A 20,740-nucleotide genomic window follows, 5' to 3' on the forward strand; every position below is an offset into this window, starting at 1 on the left:
AGTTAATGGGGTTATTTTTATGTCATAGAGACTTTGTAGTCGCATGGAGTCGAACAGTCAAACCCCACATATGAAGGATCGTTGGTGATAAATTAAAGATTAAGGCTCAGGCTAAAAAACGGTAGAGATCTCAATTGGGCTCTTGGAGAAACTATCTCCTAGCTATGGATCAATCAACTCATACAAGCATACTTCACACCAGCCCTCATAGCATGCAACTATTCACACCATGGTAGTGTTGTAAGAGGATCTATAATGGCAGTTAGCTGTGCCCAGTACGCATGGGATTGAAATACTTATAAGAAAAAAGGGGGCCGTTTCCTCGAAAGGAAACGGCGGTTCACAGGCCGCGACCAACCCGCTATCATTCGGCTCGCCAATGTAAGGCTTACAACAGGCCACCTGCGCAAACACCGTTCCTGGAAATTGACGAAGGCGCTCCGTATTGCAGAGCATCAGTATACTCTCTTCGTTACCCATCAATCCTACCCGTGGAGACCACATCCGCATGCTAAGCTGCCATGTTCGGAGACATGTCGCCGAGGAAGCCACACAGACAAGCCTAAGCTTTGATCCTCACTCTAGAGAGGTCCTGCAATATGCTTCACGTTGTACACACCCTCGCATGGCAACCGCAGCGGTCAGCCAACCAAACGAATGGGCAGAGAGTTGATTTGTGCAACGGAGAGGAGAGCAACATGCATTGTTCCACACGTTTGTAGCGTTCTGTTCCCTGGAAACGGCGTGCGTCGAAAGAGGTCATGTCGTAGTGCCCAATTCGGCAGAAGTTGAACGGTCGGAGAATGGCAGAGCCCGCAAACGCAGATGCGATATCAATACTGCCTCTCACGCCCTTTATGCAGAGAAATCGAATGCACAGAACCCTTTCAGAAAGCTTCCTGTCGGACTTGAATCTCAAATCCCCATCTCCCACTTGCTTTCCCCACATGTCATTGATCTCGATCAGAAGCGCCCCCATGTCGCAAAGCCAACCTCTCGTGCGTGGTACAGTATTCCCAGGGACAAGCTTTTGTTTCCTCTCCGCGTCTGGTAGACTTGGAGGGCTTGAAAGAAGCGGACAAATAGCATCCATAAAAACCGCGTCCTTCCTCCCAAAAGGGAGGGACAGCAACATGACATTGCCGTGATTGTCGGCGCCCATCAATCTATTTGCAACCTACATTGCAAAGAGATGGTTAACACGGCCGATCGGGATCTCCGATGGAGCGTAAATCAATGGCGGGTGCCGTGATTTGGAGTTTGCTAGCCTTTGTAAAGACTGGAGAGACTAGAGACGAGGAGTTGGAGAGTAGGTACAAGTAGCCCAGGCTCCCTGAGGTTGGAAACACGTACACGATGGATGACCAACGGACAGGAAGGAGTGACATTAACCGCCTGGCCATGCAGGACTATCATGCATCGAGAACCAAGCTATATTAGAACGGGACAACGAGCCAGATGGCACCATTGTGATCACATGGATCGCAACAGTTGATCAAAGATCACTCCGCTCAGTCGTCAGAAGAACCTCGCTACAACTTAATCCGCTGAAAACGCCTGGGTTGCTTCCGTGAAGATCAAATTGGTGCCGACGAGTGGATCCTTCTGACATACTGACTTCATGACCGAGTGTAGGCAAATGATCCAAAGATCAAATTGTTGTGTTCAAAAGGCGCAGTGGGGGATGCATAATATATCCCACAGCAGCTAAGAGCGTCTCTCATGGTATTCCTGCGTGGCCATCGAGCTTAACGCAAAGACAACTCAAATGAGGATGCCCTACGTGTTTCACCTGCTCTCTCTCCAAGATCTTCTAGCACCCCGGCATAGACAAACCATCCTCCATGATCAGCATGTTACGTCCAGCATTGGAAAACCGACGCGTGCCCTTTTCAGGACTTGGAACGCATGGTAGACCGTCTTCAGTGCCTGTGATAGGCTCTGGACATCGGGTGTATGTGACACATCCGCCATGCGAGACCGTGAAACTTGTGCCATGATGGCATTGAACCGACTTGGTCAACATTAGGGTCAGATTCCCAACTTTCATCGCATTCACTGGACCCGCTAAGGTAGTAAATGCAGAGACAAAGGCTGAGAAGCTAGGGAGGGAATAAAATCTGTACAATTGTAGTCTTTCAGACAAAGAGGAGACCTTGGACAAACTGGAATGCGAAGAGAGAACAACAACACATCTTCGAAGACAGAGGGTTTAATAGACATTTTATAGATGGAAGTCCTTTTGACTGAAAACCCGAGAAAGAAAAGCATTGCGAGCGCAGCGTAAAGTCGTTCGAGGCAATTGATGTCGGCAAACTGCAATAGTTGGAGAGATAATCAAAACATTGAGACCGGATAATAGTATGCTTAAGCGCGCGACGCGTGTACACGTGACCGATACGCGACCTGGAATTTCTCGGGCGCCATGTTTTGAATTACTTGCTACACTACAGGAGTTACTCTACTCCGTACTGCGCAGTTGCAAATGCTACATCTTAGTAAGGGATAGATGTTTCTTTATTTTCCTTATTTGTAATTTTTATAATTCGTGAATCTCTAGAACTATGAGCCGCGAGCACACGCAAGTTTCCACTACTCATTCTTACCAGAGATCAACTCCAGTACATATGGTCGTTCTGAAATTCATCACAATATTTCTCGTACTTTTGGTCTAGGTTATCTGAGAAGGAATGCTCCCAACGTGATGACCCGTTGACGAAAATGTACCGGTCTAAAATTCCGATTCGAGGCTCTTCAACTGTGAAGAGAAGGTCTTTCGAACCCACTCCATGTAGGCCTTCCATTTGTGATGCTCACCGGACGTTTCGGCATTGGGAAACGCCTTGCTCAGCTCTCGAGTAATCTTCAGAACACCCATCGATGCTTCCTGTGCTTTTTCAAGTTCTTGCTTCACGGCATTATCCTTTGGTTTGAAGGATAGTACGACGCTGTAACGCTCTGAGAGCGCATCCAGAGACCTCTGCGTCTCCTCTGGGGCTAGGTTGATTAGTTTGGAAGTCATAAGGTTGCAGATTGTGCGAATATCTTGCTCATCATCAATTCCGGCTAATATGCGTTCGAAGAATTCAGAGATATGCGACAAAGAGAAAGTTGTGTCTAAGGAGGCATAAAGTGTTTCGTAGGCACTCTGTTTCTATAATCAGAATATGCATACAGCAAAGTAGGTCCGTGTTACTCACCTTTCGCAACTCAAGACCGTCGTCAACTCTATGCTTGAATGGACCCATTTGCACTTCACGGATCAGTTCTGGTTTGATCTGTGTGTCACCAAACACGGCAGGTAGAAGTTCGTTAAGGTGAGGGAGGATAATATCCATCTTGTTATGAATAGCAGAGTTGAGGGTTGTTAAGGCAAGTCGGTGATTTTCCAAGTCACGATCACTGAGCATATTGACCAAAAGTGGGACGATCAACGGTCTCAATACATCGTTGTAGGTATCTCTTGAGTCTGACAGGGTATAACGGAATGCAGAGATCACCACCCCACGAATTGTCGGGTCCGAGTTAGACAGGCATTCCTGAGAGGTTCACATTAGCGGGTGTAGCCCTTCAAAGATGGATGATTGATAATACCTGGAAATGCGGTATGTAAGCTACAGGATCAATTAGTGCTAGTCGACCAACGCACTCGGCTCCGACGGCTCGGTTGTCTTCTTCTTCAGAGACATTGAGGAGAGCCTGCCATAGCTTGAGTGCAGAGGGGGCAACATCTGGGCGAACAATCTCGGGGTGCTGAAGCAGTTCTTTTACCGAGTGAAGTAGCAGGTAGCTTTGATGGTTGGGCTTTTCTAGTCCACTCATGATAGTGGGCAGATAAGTCTTCACATTACCCGCGGCTGCATTTCCTAAGGCAGTGGCTGCAGCCAGGCGAACTTTGTCAGACTTCGAATCGAAGTGAGTTATGAATAGCTCCGGTGTCAACGAGCACTCATGGCCCATTCGTAGGCCGATTTCTCCGAGAATAGCAAGCGCAAGACATTTGCGTTGGGCATCTTGTGCGGTTTGCAACTCTTTGAGGAAATCATCCATCTTGACGCCCAGCTTGGATCCGCCGTGAACTAAGAGTGTTCCAATGGCCCTTCCAACAACAGATGTGTCGCCGTTAATGCCTACATCACGCAGAAGTTTCTTCATTAAAACTGCACCTGCACCTTCCTCTCCAACGACTTTGACGAGAAGTAGCAACGCCTTCAAAACAGTACCAACAAGTGAAGAGAGGACGATTGAGCAAAGAGCTGAAACTAAAGCCTCGTTTACGAGAAGCTCTGCGTTTCCGGGAATCAATTTCGCAAGGATGATGAGAGCAGGAGCGAGGAAGTGGAAGTCTTCGGCGTTGATAAGAGGCAACAAGCAATCCTCTAATTCCTTCATAGTCTTCCCATCGTAATGTACTCTGGTCTTGGAATTCATAGCTAAACTGCGTAAAGCTTCTAAGCTGGCACCTCGGAGTACTCGATCTGACTTACGTAGCTGAGCCCCAAGCTCTGTGGTGACTTCGCCGACCCACGCCGCAGTGACATCTGTCTTCCTATCACACAGGACAGCAACGTCGTCAACAGCACGCACAGCCGCAAGTCGCGTAGTTTCATTCTTTAGGCGGTCTACCAACACGGCAAGTCCCTTTGGCCGTCGGTCGAGCGAGATGAAAGCGGAACCTTTCTCTCCCGATGTTCGTGCCAGAAGAACCCCGAATACATGAATGGCACGTTGGCGAACTTCCAGGTCGGCGCTCGTATCCGTAATGCGACTATGAACAACATCGTACAGCTTTTCCAATTGTGATGCAAGATCCTGAGATGAAGCGGACACCCGGGGCGGAGTGAGGGCTTTCACTATCTGCTCGACAGCCCCGAGCGCTTCGCTACTCACCTTATAGTTTCTATCATTGACGGCACCAATGACACCAGGGATCAATGCGATTAAGAAAGGCAAAAGGGCATCAGACGTGTGTGTCTCCGCAACTGCAGCAATGAGACTCAACGTTTCGATCTGGAGAGTCCCTGCACTGGCTGTAGCTCCAGCTGCTGTGGATGAGGTTCCTGCTGGAGACGATGACTTGAGCACATCGGCTATTGGGTCTTCGATTTGTTGGAGATAATCAGCTAGACCACCATACCGCACGAGGGCCAAATTTTTAAGCAATACAATGATAGCTTGCTTTAGTGGCACAGAAGCCTGTTTCCACATCTTTACAAGGCTTTGCACGACGAGGGGCACCGAGCGCGCCAGATCGGCTTGGGGGCCAGATTTTGGTGAGGATGGAGCAATGACGGGCGTACCGGCTGCAGATGAGGTGCCAATGCTTGGTTCAAAGTCGATCATACTAGCGTCGCTATCCTGCCTCCTTCTCTTTCTCGAGTTCTTCGATCCGCCCACCGATTCGAGGAAGCCATTTGATGTGATTATCATAACATCTTCGCCTGTCTTACGTACGAGGGCAGTCATCGTCGAAACTACCTCCAGCTTCACGCTTTCTTCTCTTTCTTTACTGAACCGGGCAATGAGGGCAGGTGCGATTTGCTGGTACAAGGAAGACTCATCCAACGCACGACCCCGCCCGTAGGTTGAGATGACGGTGAAAAGCAGCTTCGCAGCACATCGGCGTACTTTCCAGCTCATGTCATCAACATCACTGTAGCCACCTTCCTCCTCGAAATCTTCGAATTCGTCGTCATCCAAATCGGGTTCCTCCGTCCCATCGTCCTCGGAGCCATCATCCTGAGTACCACCCATTTCCTCATCTTCTTCCATCTCAGCGACATTGGGATCATACTTGAGGAATCTAAGGGCGGATTTGATCGTATTTTGCAAGTAAGGCTGCATCCTCTGGCCGCAGGAGCTTATCAAAGCTTCTAGCGTCACCAAGGCGGTCTCGCGGAGCTCATCCGCTTGGGGATCGTGCTCGTCATCCTGGGAAAAAGACGACATCACAAGCGTTTCGTAACAGTCCAAAAAATAAAATATGTATTATGTTAGGTGAAAGGTAATCTTAAAGAGGTGGTTGTTTAGGGGGAACACTAGTATGTTGTGAACCAACACCCAAAACTAATCAATCAGTTGACGTGAGGCGGAGCTGGGCTCTGGAGAGCTCTGGCCGATAAAGAAGACCCCGCGCTAGACTCCAAACGATATCGGAATAATTACCGCCGATAATCCGATCTTGACTAAAAAAAAAAAAAAAAAAAGCTAATCATGCAGCAAGCTGTCTACTGCTGGAGGAAGTCAAACAAATCCAGAGAAGAACTAGCCCGAGATTGTTGCTTAGACGCCAATAGCGCTTGCAATCCACCCTGTTTTCTTGCCTTGGCTCGTTTCTTGCTGCTCGCATTGTCGGCTGTCTTACTAGTATGCTTAGTCTCGGTTGAATCAGGTTGTTGTACTGCAGTAAGAGCTGTTGGAGGTGTAGAGTCTATTGCTGCAGCCATTTTAGACGAAGCATTAGGGCGAACAGGCTCCTTTCGAGACGGTTTCACTGTCCGCCGACGGCAGCGCAGGCACTTGTAGACAATGGCTCCGTCTGAGGCTGCCGAGGAGCGTTTTATGATTTTCTTTTTGATATGAATGGTTTTAGTGGACTCAGGGGCTCGGATGCTGCCGCAAGCCCCACAAGAAGCTTCTTGTTGTCTCTGGTTTAAGGGTCTGCTTTCGTCGTAAAAGATTTTGTTATGTACGGTCATTAGATGAGCCGCAGTGGAAGGGCTGAGAGAATCCAGCGAGCTGGCGGCATCCTTGAGAAAGCCCAATCGAGTGGCATGATCGCTAAAAGGCATGGCTGATATGAAGAGAACAATATCATTGACTAGGAACAAAGATTTGCAGATGTGAACTGAGTGAAAGCTCGGAATGTATACTATGATCTTCAAAGGGAGCTGAAATTGATCATTGGACGGATAGATTTGTTGCAGAGCGGCAACAGCCAATTAAGTTAATTTTAGTGCAACCAATACAAACCCGCCGACTTTGTCGTTGTCCTTCACTCTTCTTCATATCCCCCATTCTTCTCAAGCTCACAAGCATCCTCACTTCTCCTCAGTTTCCTTTGTGTTTCTTTCTCTGATCTTGACATTTAGTTACTGTCTTTTCAAGAGTTGAGAATAATGCAAACCGGCCTCGTTTCTTTCACTTTGTACTGAGAGCTGGGCCACTTTTTAGTTGGAATTAAGTTGCTTTTTTCGGCATCAATCTTCATCTACTCGGCTCAGCAGTGTAACACCATGGCACCAGAACTCAATTCTGCGTCGATTCGGGTCGCCTTTGAAGGCTGTGTAAGTATTCCTATCATACATTACTGGATATTGACATATTTTTCAAAAGTCAGTTCTACTACGATGCTAATACAACGCCAACGTTAGGGACATGGCTGTCTTCATGACATATACGCATCAGTGGAGAAGGCTGCTACGCTGAAGGGCTGGGATGGTGTTGACCTTCTGATCATTGGCGGCGATTTTCAGGTATGATCACTACCTCTATTCAATATTTTAGGTACTAACACCCCCACCAGGCCGTCAGAAACTCTCATGATATGGCTTGTATGTCTGTACCACAAAAGTTCAAGAAGCTGGGAGACTTCCATGAATACTACAGCGGGAAACGTACAGCTCCTTACTTAACCATCTTTATCGGCGGCAATCATGAGGCTGGTAACCACTTATTTGAGCTCTACTACGGCGGATGGGTCGCTCCCAACATTTACTACATGGGAGCGGCAAATGTCATTCGCTGTGGCCCTTTACGTATTGCAGGTATGTCTGGCATTTGGAAAGCTTATGATTATCGAAAGCCACACTTCGAACGGCTTCCATACAACCGAGATGAAATCCAGTCTATCTATCATATCAGAGAGCTGGATGTTCGCAAGTTACTCCAAATTCGCACCCAGGTCGACCTTAGCCTTTCACATGACTGGCCGAAGCAAATTGAAAACTATGGCGACTATAACACACTGTTCAGAGTCAAGAAAGGGTTCCGGCAGGATTCTCAGACAGGTAGACTAGGCAATTTGGCGGCGAAATTTGTTCTGGATCGTCTACGCCCAGCGCACTGGTTTTCTGCTCACTTGCACGTGAGATTCGTCGCGACCCTGGAGCATGGAGATTATATAATCCCGGAGCATCCAGGTGCCAAACGACAAGCGGCTGCTTCCCAGGGAAGTACATCCCATGCCCTAAATGCTTCAAATTCGTTTGGGTTCGACGGCGCTCTTGTCACGTCATTGCTTGGTGAAAATGGGAAGGCAAGTAGCCAGATTTTGCCAGCGCGTACCACAAACGAGACTCTAGATAGTGCTACCCCAGCTCATGTTTTTCAGACTGAAGGTGACTCCTCGGGGCACCAGCACCAGCAGTCGGCACAGTCATCAGTAGACTCTACGACACAAGGTATTGTGAACGACATTGATATGCAGCAACCAGACCCAATTCAGGAAGGCAATGAAGACACTCAAAGTAAGATATCGGCCTGGAACGAGTTCCATACGGTTGCGGCTAAGAATGAAGCGATCGAAAACTCCCGTTGCCTCATGGAACACCAGGGAGTTGTCCCCGAAGTTCAGCATAACCTAACCTGGAGAAGGGTCGATATCGGTGAGGATGGAGTTGGTCGTCAGGTCGTCGGAGTGGAGAGGGATGCATGTGCCGAGACTGCGGTGAACAAAAAGCAGAAGCTGCAACATGAGACCAAACCCGTGAAAAATTCGGACGAAATTGACTTGGACCTGGATAGCGACCCTGGTGAAGATGCCGCTGCAGATACCGCTCCTGAAGTAGAGTCGCGGGCCATGGATCAATCGACCTCAGCGGCTAACATCAATAAAAGTCCTACTGATAGCATTGTCAAACCTGCAGAAGGCGTCGAAAAAGACACAGGAGATATCTCTGAAGAAGTGCGGAGCCAACTTCCTGCTGGTTTTGCACGACCTCCACCGCAAGCCTACGCGGTTAATGGGCCTTTGCCAGAGTCTATCTCCAACAAGACCACACACTTTCTTGCTTTGGACAAATGTCTCCCGAACCGAGAATTTCTTCAACTTGTTGAATTTAGCACTATTTCAGATCTCGAAGGTGCCCAGTGCGAGCGTCCTTATCGCTTGCAGTATGATAAGGAATGGCTTGCTATCACACGTGTGTTCGCAAACGACCTTCAGCTGGGCGATGCGACCGCTAAACCAGCTGCTGATAAAGGTGACACCGTTTACGAACCCCAGATCATCGAGGAAGAAAAGTGGGTAGAGGAACACATTGTAAAGCCCGGGAAAATGGGTATCCCAGAGAATTTCGTTCCAACGGCCCCGCCCTACGACTCGGCGGTTCCTATCACCACAGAAGAGATGCCGCCAGAATACAATAACCCTCAAACCGCTCAATTTTGCGAGCTAATTGGTATTGAGAACAAGTTCCACCTCAGCGATGAAGAACGTGAAGCTCGCATGGCCGCCGGCCCACGACCCGTTGAGTCCAGACAGAACTTCTCCCGGTATCCTCGTCGCGATGGTGGTCATGGACATGGACGTGGCAGAGGGGGCGGTAGAGGTGGCAGAGGTGGTGGCCGTCCTTGGGGACGCGGACGCGGACGCGGACGAGCAGCGCCCTACTAATTAGCCATCCATGAATAGTCTTTGAGCTTTCTCTATGATGTTTGCGTGTCTATTTGCGGGAATACCCTCGTGGGAACATGTTGCATAAACTTTAACATCTCTGACGACAATTGTGCACGATGGATTTCCTATTTTCTGAAATGCCTGACTAGTGACTCTTCAATTCTGCATGTTCTAGCATAAAATCTGAGATATCAAGCTTGACCACTCTATTTTCAACTTTTTTACCAGTAATAGACATATCTTCTCATGATATAGACAAACGTCTCGCAAACATCGCAGTAGCTCATTCAATTTCTTCAATTCTAGGCCGTCCGCTTTCTTGTCTTCCTGCAAGAGGATCGATCTGAAGGCCAGCAATTCGATCCCCAAGTTCCAGTCTTGGCTCATTTTCACCTTCCCTACCGTGAGCTCCAATTCCCCACAACAAGGATTTTTCTACCCAAGCCTCCAAACTCTCAATCAATACGCGAATATGGCCACGGACAATGGTATCTGTTTCACGGCTTTCGACAAACGCTAGTGTCCGCAGCATATGCGGAATGTTACCTATGGTCGAAGGTCCACGGCTGCTAGCGTTCTCATCCTTCCAAGACATGCCACCGGCCGAGTCATCCGCAAGTGAAAACCCAAAACCGAGAGCCTGGCTTCCGCGAGTCTCCCGGGTGGTATCGAGCGCCTTGAGGATATCAAGAAGCAGGACAACACTTGCTCGTCGGAGAATCGCAGACTCGGGCTCTTGCTCGAGGGTAAGAGTCGCAAGCGCAAGATCAACAGCTGAAGAAGCCACTGAAGGTCCAAGACCAGCAATATTAGTCTGAACTGCAGTGGCCAGGATAGACAGCGCAGATGCACGAGCTCGCAGGTCATCTGGCTCATCATCTGCCGAGGCGCCCGCAGCCCAGGCGGCGATGATATTAGCGGAATGGGCGGCTTGTTCAGGAGACTCGGACTCTGAACCTTCTTCTTCATCTTCTTGTAATTTTGCTGCTGGTGAGGGTGAGGAGATCTTCCAGCCTGATGGCATTGCAGGTTCCTTGTTTCGCCGTTCTTCGCGCTCCTTCTGTCGTTTCTCTTTTTCGAGCTGTTGTTTGCGGCGCTTTTGGGTCTCTGGCTTTTGGGATCGTCGCCCTGCGACTGCGATCATGCCATCACCTAGGACCTTTGCTGTCTCTCCGGTTAATGATTGGCCGAGGTCTTGGACAGTTCGTAAAAGAGATTCTCCGATCTTGAGTCTCTGGTCGAGATTAGTTGTTTCATTTCTGTCTGTGTAACGATCGACTAGTGTTTTGACGACTGTGCGTGGGTGTCTTGAGGCTAATGTGCCTATCAGCTTTATTGCATTCAGGTAGATAAACTCGTCATTAGCGGCAGCTTCGGACGGATCTGTTATGATAGATAGGAGTAGTGTTAATGTAGACGGTATGTCGAGGACGGGAGAGGATTTTTTAACCAAATCGGAGAGTAGTGAGAACCCTTCAGCTTGGACGGGAGGGAGATCAGAATTAAGATTGGTCAGAGCTCGGCGATGTGTTTCGAAATCAGATACTTCAGCATATGGTCGTTTCTGGCTCTGTTCTGTAGGTGACGTCATATGAATCTCCAAAAGCATCGAGGAAGTTGTCCCTGGTTTAGCGAGTGACGGGGGAAGATAGGGGATTAGTTGGTCTAGTCGTGATTTGAGAGTTTCAAGTACAGGCAAAGTATCTTCTGATGCCGAAAACTCGGGGGATGCGAGTACTGTGGAGAGTAAACTGAACACGGCCGGTAGAGATTCAGTTGAGTCTGACTCTTCTGCGTTGCCTTGTTCTGTATTTTCTTCCGCAGGGACAATGTTCGCCAGCGAGGAGAGTGATACCTTGCCAGTCCCTAAATCACCATCCCTTTTCTTTCGTGTACTTGCGCGATTGAACTCGCCGTCTATGATCTGTTTAATAAGCTCGAGTACTCTGAGAGGCCGACGAGAAAGGATGTCTTTGAAATTGTCTAGAAGTGTCTCGGCCAGTTTCGCGCTAACTAGCTTGCGTTCCATGCTCTCGGCCTCATTCGCGAGGCCAAGCTGGGGCTTATTAAAGGATCTCTCATTAACCGGAGTTGAAACGAGCCAGCTCTCGCTCACATATAAAAATATATCGCCGGTGCGCTCTTCACTGCTAGGATCAGCTCCCAGTAGGCCGACGAAAAGCTTAGCCCGAGACGCTAGAGTGTCTAGAAGTCGTACAATATTCAATCGATCTGATTTGGCAGTTTCGCGCTTAATCAACGAGAGCCCATGGGTTGGAACCACACTGTAAGTCCAGGTGGAACCTCCATCCCAGAGCAGATTATCAACCAGCTTTTTAAGTGGCTGTTCTCCGACCGATATAGCGAAGTAGGTTTGTAGCACTTCCATAATCTTTTCATGAAGAGAATTGCGTTGTTGCTCTGAAGTACCACAAGCCAATCCCCAAAGTGGGACGAGTATTGGGTAAACAACCCTCTTTACGAGACTTGGGTTTGGAGGCTGAAGAACTAAACTTCTCAGCCTGTCAACTGCCAGCACCAACAAGGATTCAGGGACTAGGACTCGGTTCGGTAAGTCTTCGCCTGAAGCTGAGGACGACATCATCCAGTTTCTTGATGAATCATCCAATCCAGCGGTGAGTGTCTTGAAAAGCGGTTCCAGGAAGATAGAATGACCTATAGTTCCGGGGGCACCGTAGGCACGCTTGCATAAAATCCCATTACCAACCACGTACGCCGCAGTCTTCCTCAAATCCGGATCATCTCCATCAATCAAAGCCAATAGTTGGGGTCCAATGATAGAGAAGTAGTCTACTGGGTCCAGTCCTTGTGGTACTGAGGATAAAAGGCGCGATGACTGCATGATCGCTTGCACTGTAAAGTGTGGGCCATTTGATGTCTGGTCTTGGGACTCCTGACCTAGTGAAGGAGCAAGCTGTGAAGCTAAGAAGAGTATTGTTTGCAAAACTCCGTCCTGGCGTAAAGGGACTCGTGATATTTGACTTGAAACTATTGATTTAAACCACGGAGCTGTATCCGACTGAAGGAAGCTGGACAAGGTGGACAACAAAACCGGACTAGGTGTTCTACAATCTCTCAGCATGTGTGAAATCACGCAATAAGTTTGAACAAGACATACTCTTCAACTACCTTGGCGACCACATCCCGGTAGCGCTGTTTTTTATCTTGGGATAAATGTTCTGCATTCGAGGCTAAGTCTGAGGCCGCACTGATTATATCGCTTAAGATACGGCCACGAATGACGGGTTGTATACTGCGTCGTTCGTCGCAAATGATGTCTGAAAGTACGGACATTATGCGTTCTAGAAGCACTTCATTTTGTGGTTTGTTATTCGGGGGCTTCTGCGGTTGATGAGCAATAACACCGGCCGGCAGTACAGAAATCACTCTTTGCTGAAGAGGAATTCCTGCCCCAGATGAGAGAGATGGATATATTCCCTCTAAAGAAATTAGGTCCAGAAGGGCATGTAACAGCCTGCGTCGCTTTGCGTCTTCCAAAGCGGCATCTTCCGACTCCCTAGGTTGCGGAAATCCTGCATCCTTTATTGGAGAGACAAATGCACTGTGGATACGAGTCAGTATGTCTAAAGCCTTCCCGACAACAGCAGTCCTTGTTAGGTTTTCATCTAAGGCTTCATCTATCGAGTCCCCGCTCAATATCTTCAGTAATGAGCTTCCACGGGACTTTTGAAGCTCCTCTTGAATCTAGTTAGCGTATGAAGTCAATTTGAGTTATTTTACTTGGTGGGTTGCATACCCTTTTGAAGGACGGGATTTAGAAAACTGCCTGCGGCATCAAATGCGTCCCTTATCTGTTGTGTATCACACATGGTCTACTTATAGATAAATGGGTTTTAAATCCAGGTATCGTCATGGTTTACTTTGACATTGCTTATGCAGCAAATGGCGACGATCTACACGTGACCCGCACACTAGCTTCTTGCGCAGTAGCTTGATCAATCAATGGCACTATACTACTTGTGGCTAGCTTATTTCCGAATTAAGATATTAACATATTTGTAGCGGGATTGTCAATGATACTGTCGACGTCTTGCTCCGCTGCTCTTCCACTACAAAACATAGTGATATTCTCAACGAATATGTTCTTGCAGCGAGGCAAGAGTAAAAGGTTGGGATTGAAGGAAGATGACTGGGGAAAGTAATTGGCATCTCCAATGTCGCAGTGTACTCTGTATCCCTAACACCAGGGTCTCTTCGCCAATGCAAGAACGCTAGAGTGGCTGGTTTCAGGCATATAGTGTGCTCGCGATAGTCGTTGTGCCTGTCCCACGTTGACGGTTCTGTTAGATCAGGGAAGTCTGACCAAGGTGTCAGGCCAAAGCTAGTGAGAGCATTCAATTCAGGCTGTATACGAGAAAGTTTTGGTAAAGGGGACCGTGCAGTGGTGTTGTATTTCAAATTGATTTTGATTGGTCGCACAGCTGATATCTCCCCTTGATCTATTGACAGTTGTGTGGTCGTTTGCGCGGACAAAAGCCCTAGTCGTCTTCGGCAAAGGCCCCTGGTAATGTGTTTTTGCTGGCTCAGGCAGTAGAATTTGCTATTTTGGAGGACTAACAGCGGTGCTCGCTCAAGGCGTGGTGAGCGAATATGCACAGGCTGCGCCCAGTCTCCGATGGTCAACAATCTTCCGTGCTTTTGGCTTCTTTCCAAGATTTTGAATCTGACATGGTATTGTATGGCTATCGCCCTGGTTGTCATGTCTTCTGTCTGCTCATCATACCTTTGTGAGCTCTTTCTAAGGCTAGGAGGCAACTGCAGGTGTTCCCAATGAACCTTCTCGTGGCGATGGTGTTTTTGACAAGCATATGGCAGCAACTCTGCAGGAACGACAAACTCGAAAGGCAGTCGATATTCTGTGCCAATTTGCAGTGCCTTGGACTTCTGACAAGCCATATCGTACAGTGGCTGATCCATTCGAAGAAACATTCTAGACGCCGTGGTCTGTGGAAGTGGTATGTTGGTTTCATTGGTGTCCACGCGCACTACAGTTTTACCTGTACTGGCTGTTATCTATCAAAGTCCGATTAATAGGAGTTTTAAATAAATACCTTCAAAATATAGGCGTAGCTGATGTAGGGCAATATGTCTTCGAGGAGTAAAGAACACAGTTCCTTCAATTCTGTCGCCCGGTGTATAACTACTGGTGCTGTCTACCAAAGAGATTTGCACCTTTGCACATGGTCGCTTAAAAGTCATTATAGTATGTGCTGTAGCTTGAGCCCTTTGCTTGATTTAGAGTTGAGGAAATTTATTTAAAGTCCTACATGTATTTTATTGAGAGTATTATTGTTTCTAAGCTCATTTGCTCCACTTCTTCTAACTGCAAAGATTATCTTTGCAGCTTGTCGGTAACTTTCTGAAAAGCCGATTTGAGATGCCACGCCACCTTGCTGGCCATAGCCTGTATCAAAATCGTTAGCAAAGCTCCTTCTGTAAAGTAATAGAATACCGAATCTATAGACTTTCTGTAAATGTCGCTAGGTTGTCGGATATTGAAACCTGAGTGAAGATTTAATTGCTTGGTCATAGCTGTGTCAAACCCGAACCCTAACACGAAATGAACGCTAAAGTAAGCTTCAAGTAAGATCATTTTTAGGCCATTTTGATTCGAATTGTCTGACATTGACGTCCATGTCAATCATGTCAGTGAAGGAGGAACCACACAAAATATGAGAGTATCTGGGAGACAAGTGGGTGGAAGACCAAGTTTGTGCTATAATGATATATATTTAGCATCTTTATCTGAGCTCTACACATGCTAAGTACATCATAGTGACGTCCCATTGAGGCTCGCCCTTTTCTTCCAATATCTTTGTTTACTATTCCTTTTTACCAGTAAGCTCCATGCAATGCATTAGATATTAAGTTGTAGAATGTTAACATGGTATTATTTCGACTTTTGTTCCTTTCTCGTTCTGCCATCGGCATCCTGACATACTGCCGAGGGATGATTAAGCGGCCAAAGTTTGCCTCTCGGCAAAGAGGCCGAACCCCGACCAACTTCATGCTCAACACGTCTAGTTACTACTGTGTCTACAAACCGATCAGAAAAGGGATATCGCTAGCCGAATAAGTATCCGATCCATATGCCTGTTGTAAGAAATAATCCTTCCGGGCGCAACAAGAAGAAATCTGTCGCGTACGTCAGGTGGTCCACCAAACCCTGAACATCGCTCTAACCTGTGCAGCTGCCACCGATGTCACTCTCACAAGGTCAAGTGCTCCGGCGAACAGCCTTGCGCTAGATGTAGTCAGGCCGGATGTGGAGACGAGTGTCAATATACCGTACGTGATCGTAAGCTCAAGGTTAATGAAAGGTACACTCCCCGTTAGTTCTCGGTTGGCTTAGGGCTCAATCTCATACTCCTCTTACAGTTATATCGACCAACTTCTCTCAGAAAACTCTCGGCTGAAAGAGCAGATTCGTACTTCATCCACACCCAACCCTTCTCCGGCTAGTACTGCAGACATCACGGTACCACCTCAAGAATCCTATCATTCACTCCAAAATCCTCTATTCGGAGAGCGGGCTTGGTTCTACCCATATGACTCGACCGCTCCTCCAATCTATATGGGGGATGCTGCCTGTACCGCATTTGCAACGCGGTTACGGCAGTTTCTCACAGAGGATCCGAACACAGCCCATGTTGCACGGACTCAATATACACCAGAGTCATCCTTGCTGGAAGGTGAAGCTCACTGGCCTAGTCTTGCCCAAGCCCGCTTACTAGTCAAAATTGCTTTCAACCAACTTAGTCGTGTCTATCATTTGTTTTTGCGCAAGTCCACTCTCGAGCAGCTGGAAAGTCTATATCGCCTCCCGAATTTGCGAGATGACCCGGCCTTAACATGCAAGTTCTTCTCTCTTTTTGCCTTGGGCGAGGTCTACTCTTCTCGGTCGATTTCGTCGCCGACTAGCCGGGTGCCAGGGACAAGGTACTACGTACGTGCCATGGGAATCATCCCAATTCTACCAGAAAGACCAGGGATGATTCACATTGAGAGCTTGTTATTATTGGTGAGTGTACTCGTCGATACGTGAACGTGTACGCTAACTGCAAACTAGTCATTATACTCATACTTCCTGAATAGACGACATTCAGCTTACACGCTAATTGGCAGCGCCATGCGTCTGGGATTAATCTTAGGACTAAATCATAATATTCCTGCTCGTCAATGCACCGATCCAACCGAGCGCGAACATCGCGTGCGCCTCTGGTGGGCTATCTATATCTTTGACCGCATGTATACATCAAAAATCGGTCTCCCTCTCCAGATTCGCGACGACGATATCTATGTTGACCTCCCAACGGCGGTTAATAGTCCTGATGCGGAAGAGCAATTCTCAGACACCGCATATCTGGTATACAGCATCCGTTTAGCCCGCATCATCGGACAGATCGTAGAGAAGATCTATACCCGCAAGCCACACCAGGAGTCATTTCTCCAACGAGAGCAACAATTGCTGCTCGCATTGCAGGACTGGGTTCAGTCCCTACCAGCACATATCAAATTACCAGCTGTGGAGACTCCCCAGAAGCACGTCGTGTCTCTCCACCTGCAATTCAACCAGGTAAAATCCTTCACACAAGCACATCCCGAGACGTCACTGACAAGATCAAGTGTGTCATACTAGCTACCCGTCCAATTCTCCTCCACGCCTTATTCCAACAACGCGCGCACCGCGAAAACCACGAAGACACCCCACAGCCAGTCATCACATTAAGCGAGGCATGCATCCACGCCGCCCGGCATTCCCACACCCTTATAACCGAGGAGTGGGTAAACGGCTCACTACCAATGTACGGGTACTTCTATGCACAGTACCTCTTCTCCTCCGCTATCATCCTGGTAATGTCAGGCCTTCTCCCCTCGATCGGCACAACTGCCGATCTAGAATTCCTGGAGACAGCCATAGAGATCCTGCGCCGAATGAAATACCACGGTAATCTTGCTGCGGCAGAGTTTTACGAAAACCTGAAGCGAGTAAAGCAGTGCTTACCAACCGGCTCTGGGAGTATCAGTATCCCCCATGATGGTTGGGGTTATACCCCTGAAAAATCCCGTCTCTCGGTCGGGGGTGCTGCAAATGTGGACCAGATATTGGATCCTAATAGTATTGCCACGGTTCCTGTTGCGGGTCTCACGACTGAAATGGCGTTTCTGGAACCTACAATGCAGGATTTCCTGGATAGGACGAATAACGAGATGGATCTGATAAACCCGGGTGCATTCTCGATTGATGAGTCTACTGGCATAGATGCCTGGCCTACTACGTTCTGGACATCATGAGTCTTCAACACTCATGCTTTTGGCTCAACTCAAGTATTGATCTGGTTACCTGGTATACAGAAAGTGGATCAAGTATCGAACCAACCCCGGTCTTCGCCCTGACTGACAATGACTATTCCAATTAACGTCCCGAGACAGCGAAAGTGCTAAACGACGGACAGCTAAATAAGGCCCTGGATAAAGTCCAGTATCGTCCCTCTGGAAGGAAGCGGAAAGCACCTGGAAATAGCAGCGGTGGTGATGAGCCGTGGGCAAGTAAGTCCGCTTCTACAGGTAGAATAGTTCGAGGAGGCAAACTATGCTACGGGGTCAATTAAACCCTTACCATATCGTCAGAGATTCTCCCGATATAATGCGTCGTCTCTAGTAATCAGGAACAACTACGTTTATCTCAAGCGTAAAGTAGTGATTGTGTGTATAGACTTATGGACTCATATTCTCCATCCCAATTCAACAAGACTTACATCTCCGACCACTGATGAAACGCTGAGTTCCTAGTAAACCTCCGTAACCTCTTACCCCAAAAATACAACGGAGCACCAAGTAACATAGGCCCCAAAGTCAAGGCAAACTCCACCATAGCAGGGGCAACAAGACCCCTCCTCGCACCCAAAGACGCAACCCAATAACTCATACTAAATCCAATCGTATTCTTAACAACCGTAGCAACGACCATAAATCTCCCCCGCCATGGGCTTATAGCAATCCACCGCATAAGCAACAGCAATAGTCGGCACAGTAGGAACACTGAGACCGGTGAGCCCGTTTCCAAAAACCAGCATAGTAGGCCACGACCACTGACGCTGATACCCTAATCCCCCGATAACGTTACCAATAGCAGTGGTGATGAAAAAAGGTATCAAGGCGGGAAGACGCATCTCTGCTTCTCGAATACCTCGATTCCGTCGCGTGGCTTTGTCGGCTACCCAGTCTGAGAAGGGTCCTGCGGTTACAAGGCCTATCGTTCCACCGACGAAGAAGGCGAAGTTGCTATATCCGACAGCTCCCGAGAAGTTGTAGGGTGGTGCGGCTAGCACGGCGGATTCAGTCAGGTTGAAGAAGAGGAGGAGGTTCGCTGGGCCTGCGACGTTTAGGCCGGCCCAGAAGATGATGGGGTAGAAGCATGCGCGGATGGGGGAGAGGATGTCGCGGATTAGGAAGCTTTTCCAGCGAGGGTCGGGCTTTTGGAAGAGCTTGAATTGGTTCTTGGATGGTCGCCCTTTGCCGTTCTGTGAATTGGTATCGGGTACTTGGACTTCTGTGTCATTTGGGGCTCGGATTGATGCGTTTGCGTTGTGTTTTTCGTTGTTTGTTGTTGGTGTTGGCACATCTATGGTTACTGCTTTGGCTCCGAGGGTCGTTGCTGGGCGTTGGTATTTTGTCTCGGGGAAGAATAAATCTGAGTTTATCATATCTTCGAAAGGGATTCAGAGGAAGGGGGAAGAGATAGCAATGAAAGTGGACAATATGACATCGTCATATACAAGAACAGAGATCAAGGTGGAGCAGTCGCAGAAATTGATCATTTAACATCTGATATTCAAAAGTTCAAAACTAAATAAGCTGACCGAGCGAAAATCCAGATACAGCAATCCCTTTTCTCCTGACTCTTTGACCGTAGGAAAGAATTTACTATTGGACCTGACACGGGATTGTATGTGAAGGTTGGGAAGCATCCCGGCAATTAGTAGGGGTATGCTGGGTGCTGATATAGGCATGTACATAGATCGTGGTGTGGCGACTATCGGTCTGTCATCAAAGAGCTCCCTGATCATATATGTGTTTCATTAATTTACCCCAAAGTGCCTGCTGTCGGTCTATCTGCATGGACGGGACTTAGGGTATACGGGATATGCACACACACCATCTCCCAAGAACGAGAGTCTGTTGTCATAACACTGTTGGACAGTATTTTCTTTTAGGTCATTCGATGCTCCATGTTTGCTCTATCATAACAATTGCAGGGATTGGGCTCCATTGGAGAATCTTGCAGCATAGCCGATCCAGTGAAATTGCGGCGCGAGAAGACATGGGTGCCAAAATACGAAAGCAATCAGCCAAGAATTTCACTATTGATGCGTTTTGAATTGCAAAGGGTGTAATACTTAATATCGCCATGTGTGTATGTCAATTAGCACAGGATCCAATCTAGCAGATGCTGATCAATTGGCGGTAGATACTCAGAAACTGTTCTCGTCTCTTTGAATGTCGGTTCAGGGAAGGCAATTGACCGAGTCCGAGTCCTGCGCGTACATCCCTAGGTGCTGAACCTGGTATAGAGTTACCGCTTTGGGAAGATTACAGGTCGCCACGTCCAGGATAATAAAGTCTGCAACAGGGTTCCTCGGCTCAATATTCTCACCGTTGTTTCAAAACCAGCACCTGGATGCAATGGCATTACATATCAATCGACATTCCTATTCTCCATCGATCAAAGCTCAAGTCCGAAAACGAACTATAGACGATTCAAACTGCGCCCACTGTCTTTCATTTGGACATTGACTTAAAGATAGGGGCTTAATTCAAGATATTCAGGAGTGTGACTAGAACTTGGAGAATATTTTGACATAACCAAATATTGTACAGAGGATTAGACGATATTTCGTACCATGCAGCAAGGATGGCAAACTCCATTGTACACGTTCCATGACCATTAGTAGCAGGTAACTGTAGCTACAAATGGTCATTCTTGAGTTCTTGCTTACTTTCCAAGCCTTAAAAGGTATGTATTGAGCTGACAAGAACGTTTACACGAGCATCGATGTATCTCAGACGTATCAATTG

The 20,740-nt window shown here is 47.8% G+C and overlaps 6 protein-coding genes across 6 annotated transcripts; 2 read left to right on the forward strand and 4 right to left on the reverse strand.

Moving 5' to 3' along the window:
* Window positions 1-2,731: 2,731 nt before the first annotated feature.
* On the reverse strand, window positions 2,732-5,949 carry canA (putative cullin binding protein CanA; the record flags this gene model as incomplete). Its single annotated transcript, XM_023235489.1, has 3 exons — window positions 2,732-3,154; window positions 3,201-3,539; window positions 3,595-5,949. 3 exons carry the CDS (start codon window positions 5,947-5,949, stop codon window positions 2,732-2,734), a joined length of 3,117 nt encoding a protein of 1,038 aa, XP_023090506.1.
* Window positions 5,950-6,227: 278 nt separating this feature from the next.
* On the reverse strand, window positions 6,228-6,791 carry AO090023000229 (ribonuclease P Rpr2/Rpp21/SNM1 subunit; the record flags this gene model as incomplete). The annotated part of the gene is made up of 1 exon (XM_001820751.1): window positions 6,228-6,791. The coding sequence occupies one exon, from the start codon at window positions 6,789-6,791 to the stop codon at window positions 6,228-6,230; it is 564 nt and encodes a 187-aa protein (XP_001820803.1).
* Window positions 6,792-7,235: 444 nt separating this feature from the next.
* Window positions 7,236-9,616, forward strand: AO090023000230 (RNA lariat debranching enzyme; the record flags this gene model as incomplete). The annotated part of the gene is made up of 4 exons (XM_023235490.1): window positions 7,236-7,286; window positions 7,374-7,475; window positions 7,526-8,086; window positions 8,555-9,616. 4 exons carry the CDS (start codon window positions 7,236-7,238, stop codon window positions 9,614-9,616), a joined length of 1,776 nt encoding a protein of 591 aa, XP_023090507.1.
* A 286-nt stretch (window positions 9,617-9,902) lies between these two features.
* On the reverse strand, window positions 9,903-12,934 carry AO090023000231 (RTP1/Tango6 family protein; the record flags this gene model as incomplete). The annotated part of the gene is made up of 2 exons (XM_001820753.3): window positions 9,903-12,705; window positions 12,759-12,934. 2 exons carry the CDS (start codon window positions 12,932-12,934, stop codon window positions 9,903-9,905), a joined length of 2,979 nt encoding a protein of 992 aa, XP_001820805.3.
* Window positions 12,935-16,235: 3,301 nt separating this feature from the next.
* Window positions 16,236-17,956, forward strand: AO090023000232 (fungal specific transcription factor domain-containing protein; the record flags this gene model as incomplete). Its single annotated transcript, XM_023235491.1, has 3 exons — window positions 16,236-16,682; window positions 16,731-17,237; window positions 17,282-17,956. The coding sequence occupies 3 exons, from the start codon at window positions 16,236-16,238 to the stop codon at window positions 17,954-17,956; spliced, it is 1,629 nt and encodes a 542-aa protein (XP_023090508.1).
* Window positions 17,957-18,609: 653 nt separating this feature from the next.
* AO090023000233 (uncharacterized protein) lies at window positions 18,610-19,368 on the reverse strand (the record flags this gene model as incomplete). Its single annotated transcript, XM_001820755.1, has 1 exon — window positions 18,610-19,368. One exon carries the CDS (start codon window positions 19,366-19,368, stop codon window positions 18,610-18,612), a length of 759 nt encoding a protein of 252 aa, XP_001820807.1.
* Window positions 19,369-20,740: the final 1,372 nt, after the last annotated feature.

Source organism: Aspergillus oryzae, chromosome 3 (genome assembly GCF_000184455.2).
Source record: "Aspergillus oryzae RIB40 DNA, chromosome 3".
NCBI classification, from domain to species: domain Eukaryota; kingdom Fungi; phylum Ascomycota; class Eurotiomycetes; order Eurotiales; family Aspergillaceae; genus Aspergillus; species Aspergillus oryzae.